The sequence below is a fragment of the Euleptes europaea genome, chromosome 9, assembly GCF_029931775.1.
Source record: "Euleptes europaea isolate rEulEur1 chromosome 9, rEulEur1.hap1, whole genome shotgun sequence".
NCBI classification, from domain to species: Eukaryota; Metazoa; Chordata; class Lepidosauria; order Squamata; family Sphaerodactylidae; genus Euleptes; species Euleptes europaea.
The window spans coordinates 91895629-91922416 of record NC_079320.1 but is presented as its reverse complement, the minus strand read 5'-3'; the positions used below and the strand labels follow the sequence as shown (position 1 = coordinate 91922416).

Below are 26788 nucleotides of genomic sequence, written 5' to 3'. Positions count from 1 at the left end.
CTGATGGAAGCAAAGATGGAAACAGGGGGCACCTGTCTGCCCTTTAGCTGTAAAACTAGGCTTTAGCAGGAGGCTCAGAGCCGAGAGCACCAAAAATGCAGAGCGCGTCAACAGAATGGTTGGTTCTCACCTCAGAGCCAATGGTTCTTAATCAGGATTGTGTGTGTAAAGTGCCGTCAAGTCATAGTTGACTTATGGTGACCCCAGCAAGGGGCTTTCGAGGCAAGTGAGAAGCAGAGGTGGTTTGCCATTGCCTTCTTCTGCAGAGTCTTCCTTGGATGTCACCCTTCTAAGTACCAACCCTGATTAGCTTTTGAGATCTGACAAGATTGGGCTATACCAGGCTGCCTTCCCTCCAACCAGGATAAAGGCATGGTTAAAATTCCCAGTTGTCGGGAAACAATCCTGTTGTTAATGCACACTTACTAGCATGTGATGACAAACTGGCCTTAGCTGAAAACTTCCCTCTAACCCCAGGGGAGAGAAGAGAGGCAGCTTTCAAACCCAACAGTTAACTCAAATTCTGCCCATCCGTTTGTTTGTGGTATTTCCACTGAGCTGCCCTGTCTTGTTGTGCTGCACCACCAGGTTCACGACCTGCTAGTCTAGTGTTGCAAGGCAGAAATCTTGCTGCCTGTGCAACAGGAATGTGTGTCCTCCCTGCTGCTCCCGGAAGTCATTGTTTTCATGCCCTCCTGAACAGAGAAAGGAAAAGAGAATATCCCTCTATTGCAAAAGTCACAGACGTGGTGCCTCCATCCAGCTTGAGCCTCCCTGAAAAACTGCTAAAAGAATAGTCACTTGGGAGCAGCACCACTACCACCACCGCGCGCACACACACACTGGCCGTTTTGGATGAGAGCCAGCATGGTGTAGTGGTTAAGGGTGGTGGTTTGGAGCAGTGGACTCTAATCTGGAGAACCAGGTTTGATTCCCCACTCCTCCACATGAGCGGCGGAGGCTAATCTGGTGAACTGGGTTTCATTCCCCACTCCTACACATGAAGCCAGCTGGGTGACCTTGGGCTAGACACAGCTCTCTTAGAGCTCTCTCAGCCCCACCTACCTCACAGGGTGTCTGTTGTGGGGAGGGGAAGGTGATTGTAAGCCAGTTTGATTCTTCTTTAAGTGGTAGAGAAAGTCAGCGTATAAAAACCAACTCTTCTTCTTCAGTCTGCTTTAGTCTCAGGCACCTTATCTGGCTTTTTGGACTGGTGCATACAGCCCTCTGGCCTTCAGTCCTCTTTGCATGGGTGCAGCTGCAGGCATGAGTCACCTCCAATGTGAACTTCAATAACAAGTAAAGATGCAGTTCTTTTGTTATGCTGATGAGCAGAAAAGATTGGATTTTCAACCACTGAGAAACCATGAAACAAAGAGGGCTTGAGGCTAAAGGAAGAGAAGGAATTCAACGGTATGGACAAGTCTGACTTAAAGAAAAGCACCTTGCAACCCATTTGGGATTGTTTATCCTCTTAATAAAGTATTATCGTCTATAAACTTTGTGTCATCCCTGTTTCACCTGAATCCTCCAGACAATTAAAAAAAATTAACGTGTGCCACTCCCGGTGGGGCTCGTTTGTTCCATCCTCATTTGCTTATCTGAATTGGATTTCTCCTATATGTTTTTGCTTTTATTTGGGCTTCTTATACAGTAGTTCTGAATGGCTCCATCAAACTGATTTGTCCATGGATTTTTCAGGGGAACGCTTGGTTCTGATGTAGAGGACCATGAAACTGATATTGGGACCAATGGAAGCAAAGTTGATCTTGCACATCTGTTGAAGACATCTTTATAAACCTTCACAATGGGTGAAGTGTGGCCTTCCCCACCTTTCCCCAGAAGGCTGCTTTTGAAGCCATATCATTGTATGCCTGAAGCATAAACTGCTGACCTACCCAGCAGCAAGAGACATCATGCTCCTCACCAAGGAGTGAATGTCAACTTGGGATATCTCACCATTGCTACTGGGAGCACTTTTTAAAAAGCACTTCTTTTGCCATAATGTGGAGAGAGTAGAGATGCTGAGATTATTCCATGCCTTAGAATGAGAGGTGCCAAAGACAAAAACACAAAGCAGGAGCTGCCGATAAAAGCACGTCTTCTCTTCATGCAGGGAGGCAGCAGGCATCTCCACCCACATCCAACTACATGCGAAGTGTTCACATCAGGTCCTCTGTGGCTCAGGGGTCACAAGGATGAACACAACAAACAGAGAAAGGAAAGGAAAGCACGATGGAATGAAAAGATTTTCACCTGGCACCTAGATCCCATTAGTGAGGGCACTAGATGAACTTAATTGGGATGATGTTCCAGATATGTGGTGCCACATCAGAAAAGGTTCTACCACTGGTCACAGCCCATTTCACCTCAGGCAACAGGGAGACCACAGTGGATGGGTAGATTCATGTATACGAAACCAAGAACCCGTCTGAAATTGTGGATTCATGCCATGAAGGCTTCCACACATCAAGAAACAAGTGAAAAGGTCCTGCCAGACGGGCCCCAGGGCCCCCAGCTCAGCACCAACCTGCAACGGCAGCATTTTTGGACCAGGTGACGTTTCAGTGAAATCTGCAAAGGAAGCCCCAACTCATACAGAGTTATTTTGTGGGTCATATATTTCTCATTTGTTTTGGTATTTTATATATTTTGTATTTACTTTTGATAAGGTTCAAGAAGGGTCACATCTGGTATTAGAACCAATGCTGATAAAAAGGGGGTTGAGTCAAACACACAGATTGAAACACACCCCAAACTCAGAAGAGCCCTATCCAGAAACGGTCGACAACTGCAACCCTGGTAAGGACATTTCATTATGACTGTATTGTTCATTTTTTTAAAAGTAACAATTATTATACTAGTTTGGATTATTTTTTCTCCTGTTTTATTAATTTTCATTGGTTTAAATGGGAGACACATATCCACCTGGTTTTCACATTGTTGTCTGCTAACATAATACAAATTAGGTATGACACGAATTTTTGAACTCCACTAATGTTCCTTCATAATTGCACATTTCCCCCTAGGACTGTACATTTTGTACATTTTAAAAATCCGGCAATTGGAATTAAATTCTCAGGCATTGTAGGGAATTTGCCTGCAGGTTTGAGACAGATGAGAGAAAGCAACTCCTAATTTAGAGGCACTTAAAATCCTCATTTGAACTGTGGGCACAGGGAGGGTAAATCTGTCTGCAGCTGAACGTTTCCTCTTTTCCTGGGATCCGCAAGTGGAGGTGATGGGGTTTTTGTTTTTATTTGCTTATTTTTATTGTTTATTTTTACAAAAATGGAAAACACAGGTAAAAGATGCTAAATCCTGACTCCTGCTTGGTCGATTTCAGCATTTTTTACCTGACCTGGCTGGTCTGATTGACTGTACCAATAAATATTATTATTATTATATTACCTGACCTGGCAGACTTGTGGTATTGGACACAAATGCTTCAAGCAGCACAATAAGGCTCTCGGGCATTCTGGTTTTATTTAATAACAGTCTCTCCTACTCCCACTTTTTTAAAGCTTAGATGGCAGGATGCCTGCTGCAGGGAGCAAGTATTTCCATATTAAATTAGACACTACTGATTGATCTCAAATCCTGAACCGGCTCTTCTTCCTCCCATGGAGAAATCTAATTCTTCCTCACCACTAGTCACACTTGCATTATCTGGTTTGGTGTGAATGTATGAGAATATGTAAAAGGGAATGCATATAGAATAAGTACAATATGAATACTTAATGATGGAGAATCTGTGGGAAGTAAAATGAAACGTGTGCCCTTCCCTGCCTTCCTTGCAGGAGTACCAAGCATGCCGTGGGCTGCTGTCTCTGACCGGCTTGCTGATTTCGTTGTGGTGTCCGAGGAGCCTTGCCTTGGCTGCCGTGGCCAGGCCCCACAGGGATCCGTGGCAGAACCCAGGAGCTGGCGGGGGAGCCCAGCAGCTTGGCGGCCGCAGAGCCCATCCGCGGTGGTAGGGGAGCCTGGGAGCTGCTGGTGGGCCCACTTGCCCCCCCATCACTGCAAGGCAAGTGATGAGGGGGGAGGGGAGACGGGATTTCCCCTTCCCCCACAGTGGCAGCAGGAGCCGAGAGCCGGCCAGAGAGTGGGGCTGGGCGGGAGGAAGGCATCACCACGCGCTCACCGAGCGGTTCTGGCCAATCCGGCAAGTAAGCAAGGCTGGGGGGGGGGGAACACCTTGAGCCCTGAAGGGGGGGATGGGACTCCCACCACAAGGGGGAGATGGGATTCCCCCCTCCACACAAGCCCCCACTCATACTTTTCTATTTACAGCGATTAATTTATAACACAACATATGAACACTGGGACTTCAGAAGGAGACTGATAAGTCAAGTCAGCTGGGCTGAGAGAAGGAGCAGAGAACCACCTGGATGGAGTAACTTGGTGGACACCAGCCCAAGATGTATTGTGTGTCTGTGTGTGTGTGGGGGGGGGGGGTTCTATTATTTTATTGAAATTTGTGAAGAAGAGGAAGAGGAGGGGGAGGAGTTGGTTTTTACATGCTGACTTTCTCTACCACTTAAGTAATCATAGAATCATAGAGTTGGAAGGGACCACCAGGGTAATCTAGTCCAACCCCCTGCACAATGCAGGAAATTCACAACTACTCCCCCAGTGACCCCTACTCCATGCCCAGAAGATGGCCAAGATGCCCTCCCTCTCATGAACTAAGGTCATTGCTGACAGATGGCCATCTAGCCTCCAGGGAAGGAGCGCTTACCACTAGGGCTGTCGATTCGGTTCAGCCCGAACCGAAAAACAGCCGAATTTCCCCTGATTCGGCGGTTTTTAGTTCGAAATGAAGCGAACTTAAAAATGGCAGGAAAACAGGGGAGCCGAATTCAGCAAGTTCGGGAGTTCACGAATAAATTCGGCAAATTCAGGGCGCAGCAGCAAAACCGTCAGTAAGCAGCATTCTCACCCGGCCAATTGGTGGCCAAGCTGGGTCTTCTTCTGGCCAATCAGTCAGGATTGAGTACTGGAGGAATCAGCTGCTGCGCGGCCCGGCCAGGGAGAGAAAGAGAGAGAAATCCTCGTGGGGGGTGCGTGTGCACATTCGCTCTTTTCTGTAGCTGCAGGGGGCACATTTTTAGGGGTAGAGACCCCAAACTTTCAGCGGAGCTTCAGACGAGCCTTCTTAAGAGACCCCAAGTTTTGTAAACATTGGGTAAGGGGGTCCCGAGATATGGGCTCCACCCTTTTCCCCTCTTTTCCATTTCCGTGGCTGCAGGGGGTGCTTTTTTGGGGGTGCAGCCCCCAAACTTTCAGCATAGCTTCAGACGAGCCTTCTTAAGAGACCCCCCAAGTTTTGTAAACATTGGGTCAGGGGGTCCCGAGATATGGGCTTTCCCCTTTTCCCTATTGGGATGAATGGATCAGCTGATCCTGTATGCATCTCCAGAGCGGCAAATCCAAGGCAAAACCTCCCGTGCTTAAATAGAATTGTATTGGATTACCCAGTCCTCCCAGCCCCTCCTGATGGAACAGAAGACAACCACAGTAAGACCCCTTTGGGGGCTTTAATCTATAATTTTTCTCCTGTGTGTGGGGGGGGGGGAAGCAGAGTCTGTGTGTGTGTGGGGAGGGAGCAGTTTCTGTGGGTGGGTGGGGGAAGCCAAAGGGAGCTTTCGCCCGTTCTGCCTGGGGTGTGTGTGCCCCCTCGAATCTCTCTCTCCCTGGTTTGAGGGGGGGGCTTCAGTTGTGTGTCCTCAGGTTTTCCCTCATTCATAAGATCGGTTAGGTCTATTTTGATGCTTGCTCAAAACTGGTTTTCAAATGGTGACTTAAAGAATGCATTTTCCTGGTCCCGAGTCCGATGCAAAAGGGGAAATTCCACCCCCTCCTGCTCATTATGCATAGCTAGCTGCCTCTGTCCCTTTCCATGATTTGCAAACTCCCAGGTGTCAGGTGTTGCTTTGCATGGTTGCAAACGTGTTGCTTTGAATGGTTGTGCTGCTTTGCAGTTGTGTTGCTTTGCAAACTTCTTCACACCTGCCCCGCCCTTGCTCCCCGCAGTTCAGCTGTTTGTCGGGGCTGGGAGCTTTGTGCGTGTGCAGCAAGGTCTGCTCAGAGATGAACATTAAGGGTGGGGGGACCCCTTTCGGGGCCCATATCTCAGCCCCCCCTGACCCAATCTTTACAAAACGTGGGGGGTCTTGCAAGAAGGGTCCTTTGAAGCTCTGCTGAAAGTTTGGGACCTCTACCCCCAAAAATGCCCCCCCGGAGCCGCAGAAAGGCGCAGTTGTGTTTTTAATGGCTTTATTTGGCCAATTTTTTCCCCCGAACTTTGAATTCGCGCCGAATTGCACGGACCCGAAGTGGGGGAGTTCGGACTTTGGCATATCCTGAACCCAGACAGGCCGAATTCGGCAAAATCCGAACTATACCGAATTTTTTTTTCCAACAGCCCTACTTACCACCTCCTGAGGAAGCCTGTTCCTCTGAGGAACCACTCTGTCAGAAAGTTCTTCCTAATGTCTAGACAGAAACCCTTTTGATCTAATTTCAACCCATTGGTTCTGGTCCGACCTTCTGGGGCAACAGAAAACAACTCGGCACCATCCTCTATGTGACAGCCCTTCAAGTACTTGAAGATGGTTACCATATCCCCTCTCAGTCTTCTCCTCTTCAGGCTAAAACATACCCCCAAGCTCCTTCAACCCTTCCTCATAGGACTTGGTCTCCAGACCCCTCACCATCTTTGTTGCCCTCCTCTGGACACGTTCCAGCTTGTCTACATCCTTCTTAAATTGTGGTGCCCAAAGCTAAACACAGAGCAGAGTAAAGTGATACCATCCCTTCACGTGATTTGGACATTATACTTGTGTTGATGCAGCCCAAGATCGCGTTTGTCTTTTTAGCTACCAGCTTACAATCACCTTCCCTTCCCCTCCCCACAACAGACACCTTGTGAAGTAGGTAAGGCTCAGAGAGCTCTAAGAGAGCTGTGACTAGCCCAAGGTCACTCAGCAGGCTTCATGTGTCGGAGTGGGGAAACCAACCCGGTTCACCAGATTAGCATCTGCCGCTCATGTGGAGGAGTAGTGGGGGAATCAAACCCAGTTCTCCAAATCAGAGTCCACCACCCCAAAGCACCGCTCTTAACCACTATACCACACTGGCTCTACATTGTATGTTACATTGTATTGTGTTTTTGTAAGCCGCTTTGAGTCCCCGCTGAGGAGAAAAGTGGGATCAAAACACACCAAATAAATAAATAAAATCAAAAGCGATGCCTTTCCACCGGCGTCATGTGGCTGGTCTTGATGTCTGGGGGCTGCTACATGATGCCAGTGGTGTTCTGCTGCATCTCATTCCTGTGTGCCCAGTTGGAGAGGTGGTTGGGGAGCTGCTCCGGAGTGTGTGTGTGTGTGTGTGTTGGGGGGGGGTGGGCTGAGGCCATCCTCTGCTCTCTGCTTTGCTGCCGCTTGCCAAAAAGCGGGCTTTGTCTTCTGTGAATGCTGCGGCAGCTTTGGAGATCTCCCCTTCCCTATGGAAACACCTGGCAAAAGGAAACCTGGTTGTGGGAAAGGACTCAGACCCACACCTGCTCCTTCTGGCCGAGCATGATCTGCCCTCTTTACTCCCTCCCTTGACATGCTCTCCATATGGGTGAAGGTGGCCTAACATCAGGGGCCGTGGCCCATGTCTACGCCTGCCTCTCAGCATGCCACTCATGACCGGTGGCTTTCTATGGACTCTGGCGCAATCTCCATGTTCTCTGCATTTTGTTGGGGAGTTTCTGCCACATATTTCCCCTCAACCAGGATCCTTACAATGCTATAATGGTCTCATCAATGCACTGGTGGTGGAGCCTGAGGCCATTGGGTAGCTGTGGCTGGCCTAAGGAGTGGACTTCTCGTGTCAAACCCTGGTTTGAAACTGGCCAATGCTTGTTTGAATACAAGTGCTTATATGTGTAGCCACCACTTTTATCACAATTTTATCTATGAATCACCTTTATTAAGATATTTTTGACACTAGCAACAATTGCATATTTATCTTTTCCCTTTTCTTTGTTTACAGGGCTTTAGGAGGGTGTTTTCATTTCTCAGACTGCTTCACTGGCACGAGTAAACCACCACAAAGATTACTGACAGAAGGAGGCGTTGCTTAAAGGCTCTGACTACGGATAAGTGCCTCTCTTCTTTGCAATGTTGCTAACCCATTTTTGCTTCTTTCAAGATTCCTTCAACAATTTTTACATTTTGGATCAAAATAAACTGGTAGCAACTGAGAGGAAGGCAGAAACTCAGGGCCAGTTTTGTGGGCCTCGCTGAAATACTTGCTTGCTTTCTTCACAATTGCTCAGATAAATCACATGAAACCAACCTTCCAAATCTGCCTGGAGGGCAGATCCAGCTCAGATCAGTCTCCAACTGCAGCTCTGCATAAAGCCCCATGAGGGTGAACCAGCAGTCCCAACAGGTGGTTGCTGTCTTTCCGCACTCACACACCACTGGGCACCATTACCTCCTCCTCATCAACTCACCCCGATACCCCTCGCCTCAGAATGGACTTCTGCCTCCCACCTCATTGACATCCGTTGATGATCTGGCCCAGATGCAAATACGCATAAAAGTGACACACATGGTGACAAACTGGAGGAAAACAACATCAATACAGAAATAATATCCCATGCAGGTCCCTTCCGAGTAGGGTTGCCAACTCTCCTGACACTCCCTGCCCCCGCTGGTATGCCCCTTGGCCTTTGTTCATGGCATAAATCTTTCACATAGATGCCAAGAATTTGGGCTTATTGTTAGAATTTTTTTAATCAAACTGGATTTTTGGTATGTGAAAAGCCAACGGCTGTTTTCCCACTCAGTGCCCAAGCTTGAGTTGTGCACGGGCAAAAAGGAACCATGTTGTTGAGCTTGCCCAGCCGACCATCTCCCGTGATTCTGCATTCCAGTTTGCCCCGTGCCTGTGGGTGTGGTTCTGCTGTTCCTCTGTAGCTGCCCACACAGGTTCTGCTGAGTTGAGCGAAGCAATGATGCAGAAAGCCAAAAGGAAAAGGGGCCTCAGCAATTGGAGGGCAAGAGGAACGGCTCTCATAAATACTCCCACGTCTGGCTCCTACTTGCTGATCTGTAAAAATCCACTGGAACGTCCTCCCTAGCCCCATCCAAGTTGGCAACTCTACTTCTTAAGTGTGTGTATTTCATGCGTGTGTGGGCATGTATATATTATATATATATATATATATATATATATATATATATATATATATATATATATATATATATATATATATATATATTCACGTGCTGTTGTATGTGTGAAAGGGAAATGCTCTTCTTACCCCGTACACTTTCTTGGCTCCCGCCTTTGCTGCAAACATTGAGAGGATCCCCGTGCCACTTCCAACATCCAATACAATCTTATCCTTAAACACATGTTTATTGTGATACATGGAGTTCCTATATGTTAATGTGCGCACCTCATCCTTCAACATTTCCTGTGTTAGAAAAAGGCATCAAATGTTTACTTGACAGCACAAAACTAAATTAATTTTGTAAAAGAATCACGTATCACAAGAATGCTGTTTGCCAATGTGAAAGGACACAAGCAGAACTTACAACATGCCAAAGCAATCTGAAAATGTTAGGCAATCTAATACTAAACACCATAGTTGGTTGGCTAGAGCTGAGACAATCAGAGAGAGGTATTTGGAGTAAGGTTTTTCCACCAGAGCCACTTCATGTGTTGCCTCTCTGGAGCCTGATGCAGAAGCCTTCTTTACAACATAAGATTAAATTTGCCTAATGACATGCACATTGTCTCAGGGCAACATTGACCTGATCCTGTGGAGAGGGCAGGCTGCAGTGCCAACAATGAAATGCCACTGATTGCGCCAGACAATATTAATCAGTGGTTGGTGAATGCCAGAAACGGCCACCAGATCGCCAGGATCCAGCCCCTTCCTGGGCCATATTATCTGATCCCAAACTCCCAAATTTTAAATATGGTATAATAAAAGATTTGATTCTTTAAACAAAATACTTGCTAGCCATGCAGATGCTTCTCACATCTACATCTAAAATTACATCCACATTACAGCAGAATGAGGCACTGTCCAGCAAGTTGACTGAAGCAGAGTATAGGAGAAAGCAAACATAAACAAAGTCTATAGTAGATATCTCAGTGCTAGGAAAGAGGGTGGCAACCAGACCTCGCAGGCCTGGTGCTGCAGCTGAGATGGCCCTCCTCACTGGTCACCATCACCTCACCTCCGAGAGAAGAGTGACTCAGGGTCAAACTACACATTATATTTGTGGACAAGCTGGGTCCAGCTTGCCCAGCCCCAACTCCCTTTCCTCACAGTCACACACGGCAGCTGCAGAGAGGGGAGCTTTTAAAGTCCCTCGGAATCCTAACAGGCTGGCGAGGGCTGTGGGGTGGTGGGAGGGGCTCCTGCATCCACCCCTGCATTGTTATCCTGAACTGAAATGGCTGGGGGGGGGGGCGGTAATTTCCCCATCTTCGGAGCTGCATATGCATGGAACACTCTACGCATGGGGGGGAGCCCCTGCTCTCCCCGTGCCATTGTCTTGAGCCAAACTGGGCTCCTGGGGGATCCAGGGACTGAACGTGTCCAAAAGCATACTGTGTAGTTTGGCCCTCGGGGAAGTGCCTCTGAAGATTACCTCAGTGAACTGACAGGAATACATTGGAGAAGACGGTGCCTCAGACGAACCAGGCCGTTCAGGACTGCACAGACTAGCTCTTGGAGTTCAGTCCAGTGTAAGCACTTGCCCTGTGACAATCCCATAAACAACATCCACAGACAAGTAGTCCAAAAGAGAGTTGATTTATTGGAGAATCCACAGGTTAACAGTAGCTAGGAATCAAGACGGCACTTATGAGAACTAAAAGCTTGGTGCTGGGTATAAATGAAAGAACACAGAACACCTCAGGAAACCATGGCAACCCCCCCCCACCGGAATAAGTTCCCACGAAGTTCAGAGTCAAAATACATAGTTGGCAGTTGACCGTTGGTGAGGCTGACCTTGGGCAGCACCTGGTGAAAGCACAACATTCTCTGTCAGACTATGCCTGGCATTTTCTGTACATCGCCAAGGCTAGGCCTGACATTCTGCCCCCCCCCAAAGGCCCCCCTTTCACCTTCCAGGCGCTGGCTTATGCGGGTAGGCATCATGGAATTCAACGACCAGGTGAGGGGGGGAAATGTCGTGCAAGCGTACCCACTCGTCCTGAGCAGAACTGAAGTGCTTCCAATGAACTAGATACTGGAGGGAACCAGGACGGACACGCGAGTCCAGGATCTTAGCAACTTCAAAATGCTCCGCCCCACCACCACCAGTATAGGCACCTCGGGCGGAGGCTTGGGATGCCACTCTGGGGAGGAAACATGCGGTTTCAACAGACTGACATGAAACATGGGATGGATACGCCTTGAAGACTTCGGGAGTGAAAGTTCCACAGTGACTGGGTTGATGATGCGGGAGATGGGGAACGGACTGACATATTTGGCACTGAATTGGCCACACGGGCGGGTTGACCGTAGGTTTTTGGTGGAGAGATAAACTGTATCCCCCACCCCGTAGTCCTTACCAGGCACCCAGTGTTTGTCAGCTTGAGCTTTGTACTTGCTTTTGGCCCGTTCCAGATTTTTTATTAACCATGGCCAGGTGGTTTGAATCGTGTATACCCAGGCAACCACATCTCCACCTCCCACCACCTCAGACATGTCCACATGGCCGATGGGGCCGAAATCATGTCCATACACAGCTTGAAAAGGGCTAAACCCAATGGATTGGTGTACTGCGTTATTGTAAGTATATTCAGCAAAGGGCAACAGCTCAACCCAATCATCTTGGTGGTAATTAACATAACAGCGCAAATAACATTCTAGCACAGCGTTCACCCGTCAGTTTGGCCGTCTGTTTGGGGATGGAAGGCGGTTGACAGTCCTTGTTCCACCCCAACCAATTTTAGGAAAGCTTTCCAGAATTTAGCCACAAAACTACTTCCGCGGTCGCCGACCACCTTGCGCGGAAATCCGTGCAATCGAAAGATGTGCGTCACAAAGAGGCAGGCCAGTTTTGGAGCTGAAAGGATGCCCGCGCAAGGTACAAGATGCACCTATTTCGAGAACAGGTCCGTGATTACCCAAAGTACAGTTTTTCCCTTGCTGAGGGGTAGATTAGTCATGAAATCCATTGCAATCACTTCCCAGGGTCTGGTGGGGGTGTCAAAAGGTTGTAACAGTCCGGGTGATTTGCCCTAGGGTCTTTTGGCCGCAGCACACACTGGGCAACTGCGGATGAACTAATCCACGTCAGATCGCATGCCCGCCCACCAAAACGGTCTCCTTAGTAAATGTAACGTCTTAAGAAAATCAAAATGTCCTGCGGTTTTGGCCCCATGAACCAGATGTAGAACCTCCCTCCGTAGTACCGTAGGCACATACAACCTGGAGTCTTTATACCAATAACCCCCGTGTTCAATCAGTGACGTTGGGAGGGTCTTTGCAGAGAGTTCGGCTTGGCAACCGCCACGGAGAGATTCCCTGAAGGAATCGGTTAGTTCCTCCATGTCCGGCATAGTGGGCACCACGCTAGCAGGGTTCGTTGCATACCTCCATACCTCAAATGGGACTTTAGAACCCTCCAAAAATTGTCTCCACATGGTGAGGGCATGCTTAACCACGGCCACCTCCTTTTCCCAGATCAGCCAATTGAGCTGAGAATGTGTGAACTTCTTTGAGAAGTAAGCACACAGGTGGAGTTGACCGTCTCTCCCTCGCTGCAATAAAGCACCCCCCATCGCAATGTCTGAAGCATCTACCTGGACTATAAACATTTGTTCTAGGTCCGAGAACTGCACAAATTACTGCAGGACTACTTTGAAATTAATATGGATGGAGAAACTAATTTGAATATAGTTTGGGATGCCTTCAAAGCTGTTTTAAGGGGATTTATGATTCAAAAGAATACTGCCTGGAAGAAAAAACAGCTGCAACAAACCAATGAAATACTATGGGACCTACAAAAATTAGAACAACAATTAATTCAAGAATTAAATGATGTCAAAAGACTTGAAATAATCCAGAAGTTAAAGGTAGTGAAACACCAATTAAATTTAGTAGTTATGGAAGAAATGAATAAAAATCTGAAGTACGCGAAGCAGAGATATTTTGAACAAGCAAATCGACCAGGAAAATTCCTTGCTAGTCAACTGAGGAACTCTAGACAAAAAACAAATAATAAATAAACTACAGATGGTGAAAGGGCCAGTTTTTACAACTACTGCTATACAGAAAGAATTTGAATCATTTTATACAAAATTGTACCAAAAGGATTTGATCCCGGAGAAGAAAATGGAAACCTTTTTGAGTACAGTAAATATTAACAAGTTAACCTCAGAGCAGCGAGACATGATTGATGCTTCAATTACAACTACGGAACTAGAAGAAGCTATATCTAGGCAAAAGATTGATAAAACACCTGGCCCAGATGGTATTACAGCTATGTTTTTTAAATTGTTTAAAGAAGACTTAAAGACTCCCTTTTTGAGGATATGTAATTCCATATTGCAGACAGGTCAAGCCCCAGAGACATAGTCACATGCGTTTATATCACTCATTCCTAAGGCTGGAAAGGACACAGAGAGAGTTACAAATTATAGGCCTATATCACTATTGAATGTGGATTATAAAATATATGCCTCAATACTGTCAAACCGGCTAAAGCAGATCATAACAACCTTGATATATGAAGATCAAGCGGGTTTTGTACCTGGAAGGCAGATAAAGGACAACCTGAGAATACTATTTGATGCAATAGAATATTACGAACAAAATATACAACGTAAAGTGGCTTTCATTTTCTTGGATGCGGAGAAAGCTTTTGATATGGTTTCCTGGGAGTTTATGAAAAAGGTCTTGGAAAAGTTGAATTTTGGAAATAAATTCCGAACAGGGATAGATGCTATCTACAAGGTGCAAAAAGCTAAAATACTAGTAAATGAATCGATGTCAGCTAACTGTGAGATACAAAAAGGAACAAGACAAGGTTGTCCTTTGTCGCCTTTATTGTTTATTTTGACTTTGGAAACTCTCTGCAGTAAAATACGTGATATGGAGGCTATTCGTGGTTTGAAAGTAAACAAACATGAGTATAAACTAAGAGCCTTTGCGGATGACCTGTTATTTATTTTGGATGGCCCAAATCGTTCCATAAAATATTTGTTGCTTTTGATGAAACAATATGGTGAAGTTTCTGGATTCAAGATAAACCAAGATAAGACTCAGATATTATTTAAGAATCTTTCTAAGGAACAACAGAAGGATTTTTTGGAGATTTCTAACTGGACAAAAATGAGTAAGGTACTATACTTGGGAGTTTGGATTACAAATAAAACCAAGGATTTATTGGTTAATAACTATTCTAAACTTTGGGAAGTAGTTAAAAAAGATATGATATTGTGGTCAAATAAAAATATTTCTTTATTGGGTCGTATTGCTGTAACACAAAAAAACATTTTGCCAAGGATGTTGTTTTTGTTTCAGAACTTACCAATACTTACGCAAACAAAATATTTTGATGTATGGAGGAAAGACCTGTTGAACTTTATTTGGCAATGGAAAAAACCAAGAATCGCATATAAATATTTGGTAGATGCAAAAGAGAGAGGTGGCTTTGCTCTTCCTAATTTTAAACTTTATGCGGAAGCTTCAGCTATGGTATGGTTAAAAGATTGGATAACGCTGAAAAATGCACGTTTACTGGACTTAGAAGGCTTTGACAATAGATTTGGGTGGCATGGGTATTTGTGGTATGACAAAACTAAAATACATGTGGCTTTCCAACACCATATTATCAGATCATCATTGATAAAAACCTGGTTGAGATATAAACATCTGTTGGAGACAAAGAACCACTATGGATATCTTCTCAAGAAATGTTAACTTTGCGACCGTTAAGACCATCACAATTTATAATATACCAAGATCTTTTAAAATGGGAAGAGAATACATGTGCCCTGAAGGATTTTGATGAGGTTAAAGACATAAAGTATCATGGCTTCAATATTATCAAGTACAATCTGTATACATCCAAGATATGAAAAAGGGATTTCTTAAAGAAAAATCAATTCTACAACTGACACTTTTGGATAATACTGATCATCTAATTTATAGGATGTATAAGTTTTTATTGTTGCTGTATACAGAACAAGAAAGAATCAAGCCAACAATGATTACCTGGGCACAAACAATTCGTCACTCTATTTCCTTGAAAAGTTGGGAAAGACTTTGGTCAAGAGACATGAAAAAGATTCTTTCCCAATCAATAAGGGAAAATATCTACAAAATGATTTACAGGTGGTACTTGACACCGAAAAAATTGTCTGCAATGTACAGTACAATGTCACCAAACTGTTGGAAATGTCAGGATAAAGTTGGCTCATTTTATCATGTTTGGTGGCTTTGTGATAAAGCTAAAAACTTTTGGGATATGATATACAATGAGCTAAGGTTAATTCTACAACAAAACATCCCTAAAACTCCAGAGATGATGTTGTTAAGCATTATACCGGACCACATTATAACACAACGGACTTTTTTACTCTATGCCACCACAGCTGCGAGAATGGTATACGCAGCTAAATGGAAAATGTCTGAAATACCGGACAGAACTCATTGGATTCATAAAATGGTTGAACTAGCAGAAATGGCAAAATTGACTGAGTTAATAAATCAAAAAGATAATGATGAATTTGTTAAGGAGTGGGAGGCGTGGATTGTTTATTGCAAAAATGAACTTAATGTACAAAATGTTAAAGGTTACAACTTAGACTAGGTTAATTTTCTTGTTTCTATTTTTCTTTCTTTTTTAATAACTGTAGAAGGTTTTACAAAAAAATTTTTTATAAAGAAGTAGAAAATAATTGCTAAGAGGATTACAAAGATAAGTTAGAGATAGAAGAAGGAAGAGGGGAAGTCAAAGCAGGGGAAGATAATTGTTATATATATATTACTCTTAATTGAGAATTAGAAAATATTGAAAGGTAATGTTAATTGATTGTATCGAATGTATGAAAAAACAATAAAAAATTTTTTATAAAAGAAACATTTTAGAAAAAAAAAGAAATTTGCAAATCCGAGAAACCTTTGAACTTGTTTATGGGTTGAGGGTGGTTACCACTTGCACTTTCTCCAGGTCCATCGTGAGTCCATGGTGTGAAATTATATAGCCCAGAAAAGTCAATTGCTTTTGGTGAAATTCACACTTGGATACCTTAGCATAGAGTTGATTGTGTCTAAGACGTTGTAAGACTTCCCTAACCAGGGCGACGTGTTCATCCATGGTTTTAGAGTAAATAACAATGTCATCTAAATAAACCACCACTCCTTTATATAGCAAGTCATGCAGTATTTCATTAATGAGTTGCATGAAGACCCCCGGAGCCCCCTTTAATCCAAACGGCATCACTAAAAATTCAAACATACCAAAGCAACTGGAAAAGGTTGTTAGGGGCTCGTCTTCTTCTCGAATCCTGACTCTATAATAGGCTTCGACTAAGTCCAACTTGCTGAAAATGCATCCCTCCTTTAACTGTCCCAAAATATCTGAGATCAAAGGATCTTGGATTTGCCACTCAGATGCACATTTTCCCCATCCAGATTCTCAAAACTCTGCATGGGGGTTATTGGCCCAAAGTCAATGCATAATCGCAAGTCACCGGTCTTTATGTGCATGAAGAAAGTGGGGGCTGATTTGGGGCAGTAGAGGGTTGGATAAAACCTCGAGCCAAATTCTTGTCTAAGAAGTCACGAAGCACTGTTAGTTCAGACGCGCTCATGGAATAAATCTTGCTTTTGGGTAGTTTCCCCTCCCCCACCAGCTCAATAGCACAGTCTGTTCTGCGGTGGGGGGGTAGTACATCACACTCTTGTACATCAAAGATATCCGCAAAGTCCTGGTATTCAGCAGATAGTTGGGATGACCCAGAGGCATCCGAAAACAAGGCAGGGGTTGTCGGGAGTACGGTTTTAACAGCCACCTCATACCGATGTCATTCACAACATGGGCTGGAAAATGATAAAGTCTCGGCCTCCCAGTTAATGGAGGGGCTGTGTCCCCTCAGCCAATTAATTCACAATACGACAGCATACCGTATATTGGGAGCTATAGTGAAGTAGATTTGTTCCCAATGGTGACAGATGCCCATCGCCACTCCCCTAGTGCGACGGTCAACAGGTCCACCTTTGAAGTCGCTGCCATCCATTTGGGCGAAATGAATGGGGGTTGGTAGAGGCACTGATTTTACCTTGAGTGCCTTGAAAGTGGCTTCATTTATCAAAGAGCGGGCACATCCCGAGTCTATAAGAGCTTTAACTCATAACGGGGGTCCCTTGCTATGATGTTGTAATTCCACGTCCACATATACAGTCTCTCCCACTTCACTCACCTTCACAGGAGCCTTGGGTTTGGCAAAAATGTCTGCGGAGGTCTGCGGGGCCGCTCCACTCACCGCAGACCCAGTCCGTTTTTTGACAGATCCAGAGGAGACTTCAGGTTCAAGGCGGAATCCCAGTAGCGGTCCTCATCCGATGATGCTGAACCATCCCCTGTTGGGGCAATTGTAATCCGGGACCCCGACGGGCCAATTGTAATCCGGGACCCTGATGGGTCTGCTGGCGAAATCTCATGTTCTGGCTCCTCGACATGGAGGGCTGGGGGCGCTCTCCGCCCCGGTGCGGCACTGCGATCTGTCGCTGCGCTTCTCCTCGGAGCATGTCCCCTTCCACAGGGTGTTCCCTCTGGGCGGGGAGCGAGAGTTGGCTGCTCCGGACGAGACGGGCAGGCCCCAGCAAAATGACCCATGCCACTGCAAACGAGGCAGGCTCCCCTTTGAAAACGCAACACTCGGTCTTGCTCGGGTTCAGCCAGCCTCCACGGGATAGGAGCTTTTGGAAGGGCTTTCTGGTTTGCTCCCTCCTTGGCTTGACGTCGGGCCAAGGTTATGAACTGGCGGCAGCTCTCAACTTCTGCTGCCAGTAGGATCCACTCCTCCAGGGTGGCTGGATCCCGTTACATGTAAGCCCAGTTCAATATCTCGGGATGCAAGGCTTCACGGAAATAATGCACCCGAGTAGCCTCAGTCCAATCCACTATCTTACTTGCTAGTCGTTGAAATTCATCACCAAAGTCTCTGACTGAAGAGGATCCTTGACGGAGCTGAAGGAGGGTGGCTTTGGCCTTCTCCCCTTGGAACGGGTCTTCAAACCGTCGCCGTAACACTCGCATAAACTCGTTAAGCGAGCAGATGGATCGGGCCCATGTGTCGAACTGAAGGACCATCCAATCCGCGGCCTTTCCCACCAAGAGCGAGGAGACGAACCAAACCCTGCTATTTTCCGTGGGAAAGTGGTGCCCCTGTTCCCTCATATAACTGTCCACTTGGTGCAGAAAACAGGGTAACGTCTCTACGGAGCTGTCATAAGTCACTTGTAGACGGGGTTGATTCCACTGCATAACTGGGACCGCCGGAGGAGGTGCCGGAGGCTGTCCAGGAAGTGGTTGGGCCGGCAGTGCCAGGGGTTGCTGGACTGGTCACTCTGGGGGCACTTGTGATGGAAGTGCCAGTGGTGGCACTTGCGGCGGTGGCACCTGTGGTGGTGGCACTTGCGGTGGAGCTGCCGGAGTCGTTTGAGTGCACTGTAGACGGTCGTATTCCCGCATCAGTACGTCCATTTGGTCTTGCACACGGGCTAAGTGGTCCGTTAAGTCCCGGTTTTGGAACCGTAGGAGATGAACCTCCTCTTCAGATGTCCCGGTGCAGCAGGCTTGGCTGACACGGAAGTTGGTATTCCATTCGTCCCCCTCACAGTAAAAATCCTCCTCATCCGAATATTCTAGCATGTCGGAAGAGAAGGTGAGCCGTTGTCTGCGTGCCGCCTCCCGGGGCAGACCTCAATCCGGTGAAAATGAGGGGAAATACTGTCCTAGTCCTCTGGACCCCTTCGGGCGCACATCGGTTCTTGCCGCTGGTCGCGCCCGAGCGGCAGCCGCATCGGCCAAACGTTGCTCCTCCGCTCACTTTTGGTCAGCAAGAGCTTGATCTGTTTCGAGTTTGGCGGCGGCAGCCATTGTCACGATCGGTAGGGCCTCACGTTGCAAGAGCAACTCAATCTCCTTGGATTGGCCCAACAGCGGTTGAACCAGGGCAGCTAGATCCGTTGAGGCAGAGCCAAACTCAGGGACCAGTAGCTTCTCGACCTCAGCCACCATTGTCGTGGTCGGCGGCAAGTCCAGGAGGACCATAACCATCCTGGCCACCATGTTCTGAGCTTCCCGTTGGCACCAAACGGTAGGGCTGTTGAAAAAAAATTCGGTACACTTCAGCTTTGGCAAAATTCGGCCCTTTTAAATTCGGGCCGTGTTGAAGTCCGAACTGCCCCTCTTCGGATCCCCAAAATTCGGGCGAGATCCGGAGTTCGGGGGGGAAATTCAGCCCCCCCGCGGGCCTTCACAGGGCTTCCCTGAAGGCGCGCGGGGGGGGGGCTTTAAACAGATCTGCGCCTAACAGCTGTTAGGCGCAGATCTGTTTTTCCCCCCATGCGCCTTCAGGGGGCGTCCCTGAAGGCGCACAGGGGGCCCTTTAACAGATCTGCACCTCCCAGCTGGGAGGTGCAGATCTGTTTAAAGGGCCCCCCCGCGCCTTCAGGGAAGCCCCCTGAAGGCGCGCGGGGGGTGGTGGAACAGATTTGTGCCTCCCGGTTGGGAGGCACACATCTGATTAAAGGGCCCCCCATGCGGCTTCAGGGAAGCCTTTTGATGGCGCGCGGGGGGGGGGGGGAACAGATCTGCGCCTAACAGCCAGGTAGCCTCCGCGTCAGTCCGTAGCGTTTCTTCCAAAACGTCCTGCAACAAAGCGGGATCCTCGACTAGTAGGCCACGTTGTGGAGACGAGCATCCTGGCACACCCTCCAGGGCTCCAGCCACGATCTAGGCACCCGGGGAGCACGTCCTCTGCTCCACCCGAGGCCCCGGCAATCCCCTTAGGGCTCCAGCCAGGGACTTGAGTCCAGGTACAAAAGGTAAGAAGGAGATAAGTGCCGTAATGTAAGCACTTGCCCCGTGACAATCCCATAAACAGCATTCACAGACAAGTAGTCCAAAAAAGAGTTGACTTATTGGAGAATCCACAGGTTAACAGTAGCTAGGAATCAAGACGGCACTTATGAGAACTAAAAGCTTGGTGCTGGGTATAAATGAAAGAACACAGAATAACACAGGAAACCATGGCAACCCCCCTCCCACAGGAATAAGTTCCCACGAAGTTCAGAGTCAAAATACATAGTTGGCAGTTGACCGTTGATGAGGCTGACTTTGGGCAGCACCTGGTGAAAGCACAACATTCTCTGTCAGACTATGCCTGGCATTCTCTGTACATTGCCCAGGCTAGGCCTGACATCCAGAAGCAAACTGGAAGCTGGTGTGGTGCTCACAACCCCCGGTCCATACAGTCATTGTTGCCCATCATTGTGACGGACACACCTGGCTCTGAAAAGGCTGCCGTGCCATTGATGGGCAGCATTACCCCCTACTATGTAACTCCAGGAAAATGCTGAGAACACAAGAAAATCCGGTGGCACCTTAAATACTAACGGAAATACTAAAACGAGTGTTCTTAGTTTCTCTGTCAAGGTCAGTGTTTCTCTCTCTGTGTGTGTGTGTGTTCCCTCGCTTCTCATTGCTATGATTCTTTGGAGAGTACACTCAGGTTTTCATCAAAGCCCTCTAATAAGAAATAGGACAATTATGTAATATGGTATATTTTAGAAATCTCAGAGGTGTTCTAGAAATAATAATGTTACACAAAAGAATTAAAACAGATCACACTAGAGAATTTCATACAATATTATTTTAATGGTGACCTGGACAAACATTTTGATCAGTGCTGAGTCATGGATAGCCAGTTTGGGAATATTTTAATGAAGTTCCTCTACCCAAGGGTAAGGCAGGGCAGGCGTGCAAAATGCAAACTGCAACAAGGAAATGCAAAGGCCTTGGTGGCCCAAATGAAACTGGGGATGGTTCACCCCGTAATAATTATCTATCTGTAAATTTTTTGATATAACCATAAAACTAATCTGAAAAGTTATTGGTTCTCGTAGGTTATCCGGGATGTGTAACCGTTGTCTTGGTATTTTCTTTCCTAACGTTTCGCCAGCAGTGTGGCCGGCATCTTCAGAGGAGTAACACTGAAGGACAGTGTCTCTCAGTGTCAAGTGTGTAGGAAGAGTAATATATAGTCAGAAAGGGGTTGGGTTTGAGCTGAATCATTGTCCTGCAAAAAGTAACAAAGGTAATGTGCTAACCATTGTCCTGTAAGTATCAAGATAATGTGCTAATGAGGGTGTGGTATGTTAATATGGAACCATTGTATCCTGAAGTGATCTGTTAATGCGTGATATCCAAAGCTAATCTGCATGGCTATTGTTGACTGTAGTCTTTGTTAGTCTGGAGTTTTTCAAGACAGGAAGCCAAGCCTTATTCATTCTTAAACTCGCTTCTTTTCTGTTAAAGTTGTGCTGATGTTTATGAATTTCAATGGCTTCTCTGTGCAAGCTGACAAAATAGTTGGTAGAATTGTCCAGTCTTTCAGTGTCTTGGAATAAGACCCTGTGTCCTGTTTGTGTCAGTCCATGTTCAGCCACTGCTGATTTCTCAGGTTGGCCCAGTCTGCAGTATCTTTCATGTTCTTTTATCCTTGTTTGTATGAAAGATACTGCAGACTGGGCCAACCTGAGAAACATGAAAATAGTGCAAATCCCAGCCTTGGCACAACATTTTCACACCCTTTGACATCTGTCCACTGATACCACTCAATCATATAATTTATATATTGTGTGAATGTACAGTGCAAGACTGAAGATAATTTGTAAAGCTTACAAACCTTTGTTTCCTGCAGAACCCCCCAACTACATGGATCCCTCTCCTAAATTACCTTTTCCAATGGGAGAGTTGAGGGGGGGGGAATTCAAATAAATATTTGACAGCACCTTTGTGGCTTGGCAAGCAAATGTGAAGATGCTTCAGAAAGAAGAACAAAATTCAAGGTAATAAACTTTTATCATAAACTCAACAACTTACAACTAGTGGTACAACTGATGGCGCTTTCACACATGCTGAATAATGCACTTTCAATCCACTTTCAATGCACTTTAGCAATCGTTTGCTAGTGGATTTTGCCATTCCACGCAGCAAAACCCAGCTGCAAAGTGCATTGAAAGTGGATGGAAAGTGCATTATTCGGCATGCGTGAAAGTGCCCTGAATCAAAATGCTTATTAACACGAGCATTTGTAGAAACAGGATCACCAGTGCCCTTCAGAAAGGGGACTCAGAACAAAAACAAATCCCAGCAAACAGTGCCCAATAGCGCAAGGAAAAAAGAAATCCAACAGCTTAATTTAAAGAAGTGGAGAGCGCCTTTCCCCCCATCTGCTCTTTCAACGGCTCTTGCTGCTGCTGCTGCTGCTGGATGTTGGATTTCTCTGGCTTGGGCTTGCAAAGAAATCTGCAGTTTCCCTCAGTCAGTCCCTGGGCTCTTTCTCTCCTGCTGCAGGCCAGACTGGCTCCTCAGGGGAAAGAGTTTGAAACCAGATATCTTAAACCACAAATCAGCAGCTTAACAAAACCTTTCTTTCTCCCTGGTTGGGCCCACCCCCTACCTGCAAAGACATGAGCAGTTCCTTCAGCCCAGCTCCGCGCTTTCTCCACTCGCCCGCTACAGGCCAGACTGACTTGAGGAGGGGTTTTTTTGCAGTTGGTAATATGCCAGCAACTTGACTAACTGCCCATGCTCTGTGACCTTTTGCTCTCTAGGCCCTAAATTCTAAACCTTTTAATAGAAATGAAATGTAAACGTAAAAATGACATGGGTTCCACCTGCAGACATGAACACGCAATGATCCTCAGTTCCCGCGGCATCTGCCGACTGGGCTGGCTGATGTGTGCAGCGGAGAGTTGCCAGCTCCAAGTTGAGAAATACCTGGAGATTTTGGCAGTGGAGCCTGAGGATGGCGGGATTTGGGGAAGGGCTTCAATGCCACAGAGTCCAATTGCCAAGGCGGCCATTTTCTTCAGGGGAACTGATCTCTGTCGCCTGGAGATCAGTTGTAATAGCAGGAGATCTCCAGCCATGACCTGGAGGTTGGCAACGTGTCCTGTCCAGCCCATATCACCAAAATACAAACATTCTGACTTTAACTCTGACTTTGGACTACAAAGTAAAATAAAAACATGTTTCCATGTATAACTCTATGTTGCTATTATTCTTTGTATAGCATAAATGTTACTTAAGTGTTGTTGCTTAGATTTTTGTGCATAGATTTTGTCATCTAGCTTGTCTAAAACTTTTTTTGCCCAATTGGTTCTGATGCCCCCCCGACCGTTCCCTGTTCCCTCACTGCCTCCTGGATCTTTCGGTACTGCCCCCTTTGGGAACCACTGTTCTAAATCAACCATTTTTGCCAGTGGAACTGATCTCTGGATGTTGGCAAGCTTACCTAGTGCTAAGTGAGTGCAGCCCCCCCTTCCTGCTCCTTAGACCCCCCCCCCAGTCTGATCTTCTCCCTTCAGTCCTGCCACTGTGCTGCTGCCTCCTTTGGGACTGCACCCCTGCTCCTCCCCTCCGGTCCCAGGGGTTGGGTGCTCCAGGGCCTGACACAGGCCCACCTGGCGATCTGGAGCGGACAGGGACCGTTTTAGTGATTCTGGGGCCCTGGGCAAACATATTTATTTTACTTTTGATTTTTAAAAAAGGCTTACACTCTAGTAAACATGTAAAGCCACAACATACAATAAGGTATAAAATCTGGCCTTCAAAGCTACGTAAAAAAAGATCCAGACCAACACAGATGAGAAACTAAGCAATTAGTACAATACCATCATCACAATCCTAGAACCACAGCTAATCTCTCCACCTACTGGAAACAGTCTTGACTATTTTTGTGAAGTCCAAAAGGAATTGGGCCAAACAAGCTTCACAAAGTAGGGAGTTCCAAAGTTTTGGTGCTGCCAAATTTTTAAGAAGGTCTTCTCTTGCATGTCCTCCTCTGCATTTCCAGTGGTGGTAAACCATGGATCAGAATGTCTCCCAATGACCGAGGCATGTGGGTGCCTACTAGGGTTGTGCCCCCCCAAAGAAAATTGGGTAAATTTGATGTTCGCGTGTTTTTGGCCTGATTTTTTGGGGGGTAAGCCTGAAATAAGCTGAATACCCATACCGGTAAATATGGGTATTTGGATTATTTTTAGGTTTCCTGAAAAATTCAGGCCCATTATAGTCAATGGGGATTTTTCGAAGCTCCTGGGGGGACATTTTTGGAGGTAGAGTCCCCAAATTTTCAGTGTGGCTGCAAGGATCACCAACAGTCACCAAAGTTTGATGAACATTGGGACAGGGGGTCCAATTTTATGGGCCTGCAAAGGGGTTGCCCCCATCCCCCAGGCATTTGCGAGCCGAGCTGTCCATCAGGTTCAAAGGTTCAGCACTGCCAAGGACTGGCGGACAGAGGCGATTCCAGGCTGGTGCCTCAAAGTCTGGGGTCTGCCCTCATTTCTGGGTTGCTTTCATGATGTCCATGCAAATGAGCTTCCAAACAAAGGAAAAAGGCTTAAATACAAGAGAAATAAGGCATGGTAAACATTCCTTTTGGTGGCAAATGACACCTTGTGAGCAGCCCTTTATTGGGGTTATGAAAAATCTGATTCAAACAGATAGTCACCGTGCGGGGAAACGAAGCCTCTACTAGGGGCAACCTCAAGTTTGAGAGCAGTTTTTTTTGGGGGGGGGTGAGATCAGAGCCAGTCAAAGTCTTGACCATAGGGACTGTCTGAAGGAGATTGCTCATCCACGTGGATTAAGAAATCTCCTTCGGAAGCCTGGTAGTGTCAGCAGCTGTTGAAGCTGGCTCTTTTTATTTGGAGGGTATATCCCTCTGGATGGAGCTAGGTGAGCCCCATCTTTTAATGACTCTTCTGCCTGCAGACTAGTCTTCTGTTGGGTGATATGCCTGGAAAGCTGGTCAGACCAAGTTGGCTCTGATTACATGATCCCCATCTCAAAAGGGCCCCATAGACAACCAGTCAAAAAAAGAAAGAAAAAGGGGAGAAAGCACAGACCCGTGCCTCTGAGCAAAAGTGACTAGCCAAACCCGAAAAGCTGAATATTCAGCTTTTTCGAGAATTGGCTATTCGGCTTCGGCTTTGGAGTTCAGTAAACCCCAAACCCAAAACTTACCAAAACAGCTAATTTCGGGTTTATTTTTGGTTCGGGTTTATCAATATGCACAACCCTAGTGCCTACATGTCGGAGAAGGTGGTCCTGAAGACACTGAGAGCTTTCAGAGTCAAAGCGAGCAATCTGAATTGGGCCAAGAAACATAGTGGAAGCCCATGAAGGACAATTAATACAGGAATTGAAGGATTGACACACTGCGTCTCCATCAGCACTTAAGTAGCCGTATTCTGCATCACACTCCGCACCAATGAAGTGGCAAGTAAAGGCACAGCCTGGTGTTGCTGTGAGCTATGGCAGGTTGGGGGGGGGGCAGCTCGGTAGATGAATGCTGTTTTCAATGGCAGCCCAATGCTGTTCATCACATCCGGTTAACCATTACATAGTAAGGAAGTGTTTGAAAATACATTGCTCTGTTATATGTTGCCAAAAGATTTATTATTTTGGAGTCCCAGCCTGAGACAAAGGTGGGTTAGACGTTCCCCCCCCAAACAAACAAATGTAATTACCTCATGAATCCCAAAGTGAGCGTACGAATCAAAATAATAATCTCTTGATGTCATCTCTTCTGGATTCAGGAGTTTTGCCAATCTTCCCCGGCCCGGGCAGCTGGCTTGCAAAGGCTCATGAATTACAGGCTTTGAAGCGGCAACAGGTTGAGGAGTCTGGGAAGGGCCACCGCAAACCTAGGAAGGCATAAGCCAGTATTAGTGCAACTGAGCCAAAGGGCTGCTTAACCTGGTGCAATGTCCAGTTTTCCAGTTATGCATCTTCCTTCTGTGTATTCTCTCCCCCCACCCATCTTTCTATGTGTAGCTTCCCCAACTTGAAAAACATTGCCAAACTAACACTCCTGTTTCTTACAGCTAATGAAAATTAATGAAAAGCTTGAGACATTTTGGCTTTTTTGGACTCATCCCAGTAAGCGTTTCACTCGAGAGCCAAAATTAATCTGAGAAAACACAACATACATGTCACACAGATAAGGGAACGATCCTTGCCATTTGTTGAGTTTGGTTCTGTTACTGCAAAATAACTTATCAATTCAGATTCAAGTTTCCAACCTTCAGATTCTTGACTTTCATCCTATGCGTGACAACACCATTGCCAACAGCGGCGGCGGCAGCACCAATGGAGCAAGTTCTAAACAAACTCAAGAAGGTCTGGCCATTCCTCATGCAGAAGGAAGCAGCCCCTGTACATTTTGCCCAATCCTCTCACAGTCAGTCTCCCCACTGCCTTCCCAACCCAAAATGGTCCCAGAGCTGATTATTGATCCCATTTGGAGAGGTACATGCACAGAATACTACACCTTGGGGAACTCTGACCTGGCTCATGTCAAAACACAAGGTCTGGTTTTGCTCTCAGAGAACATCATCTGTTCCTGGAAGTCAGGCTTTAGGTCCAGTTGAATGTCATTCAAAAAATATGCTTTGCAGTCTATTTTAGGAGCAAGGGGTACATGCAGATGACCACCGAAATGGGAG

General features: G+C 46.4%; 1 protein-coding gene across 1 annotated transcript in view; it reads right to left on the bottom strand.

The window, feature by feature from the left end:
• Positions 1-25924, bottom strand: part of PRMT8 (protein arginine methyltransferase 8) — an 80765-nt gene extending 54841 nt beyond the window's left edge. The window contains exons 1-2 of the mRNA XM_056855132.1: positions 25811-25924; positions 9326-9481 (exon numbers count right to left, since the gene is read on the bottom strand). Coding sequence (XP_056711110.1) covers positions 9326-9481; positions 25811-25864 — 210 coding nt within the window. The 5' untranslated portion in view covers positions 25865-25924. The remainder of the gene's footprint in view (positions 1-9325; positions 9482-25810) is intronic.
• Between the last annotated feature and the right edge of the window lie 864 nt (positions 25925-26788).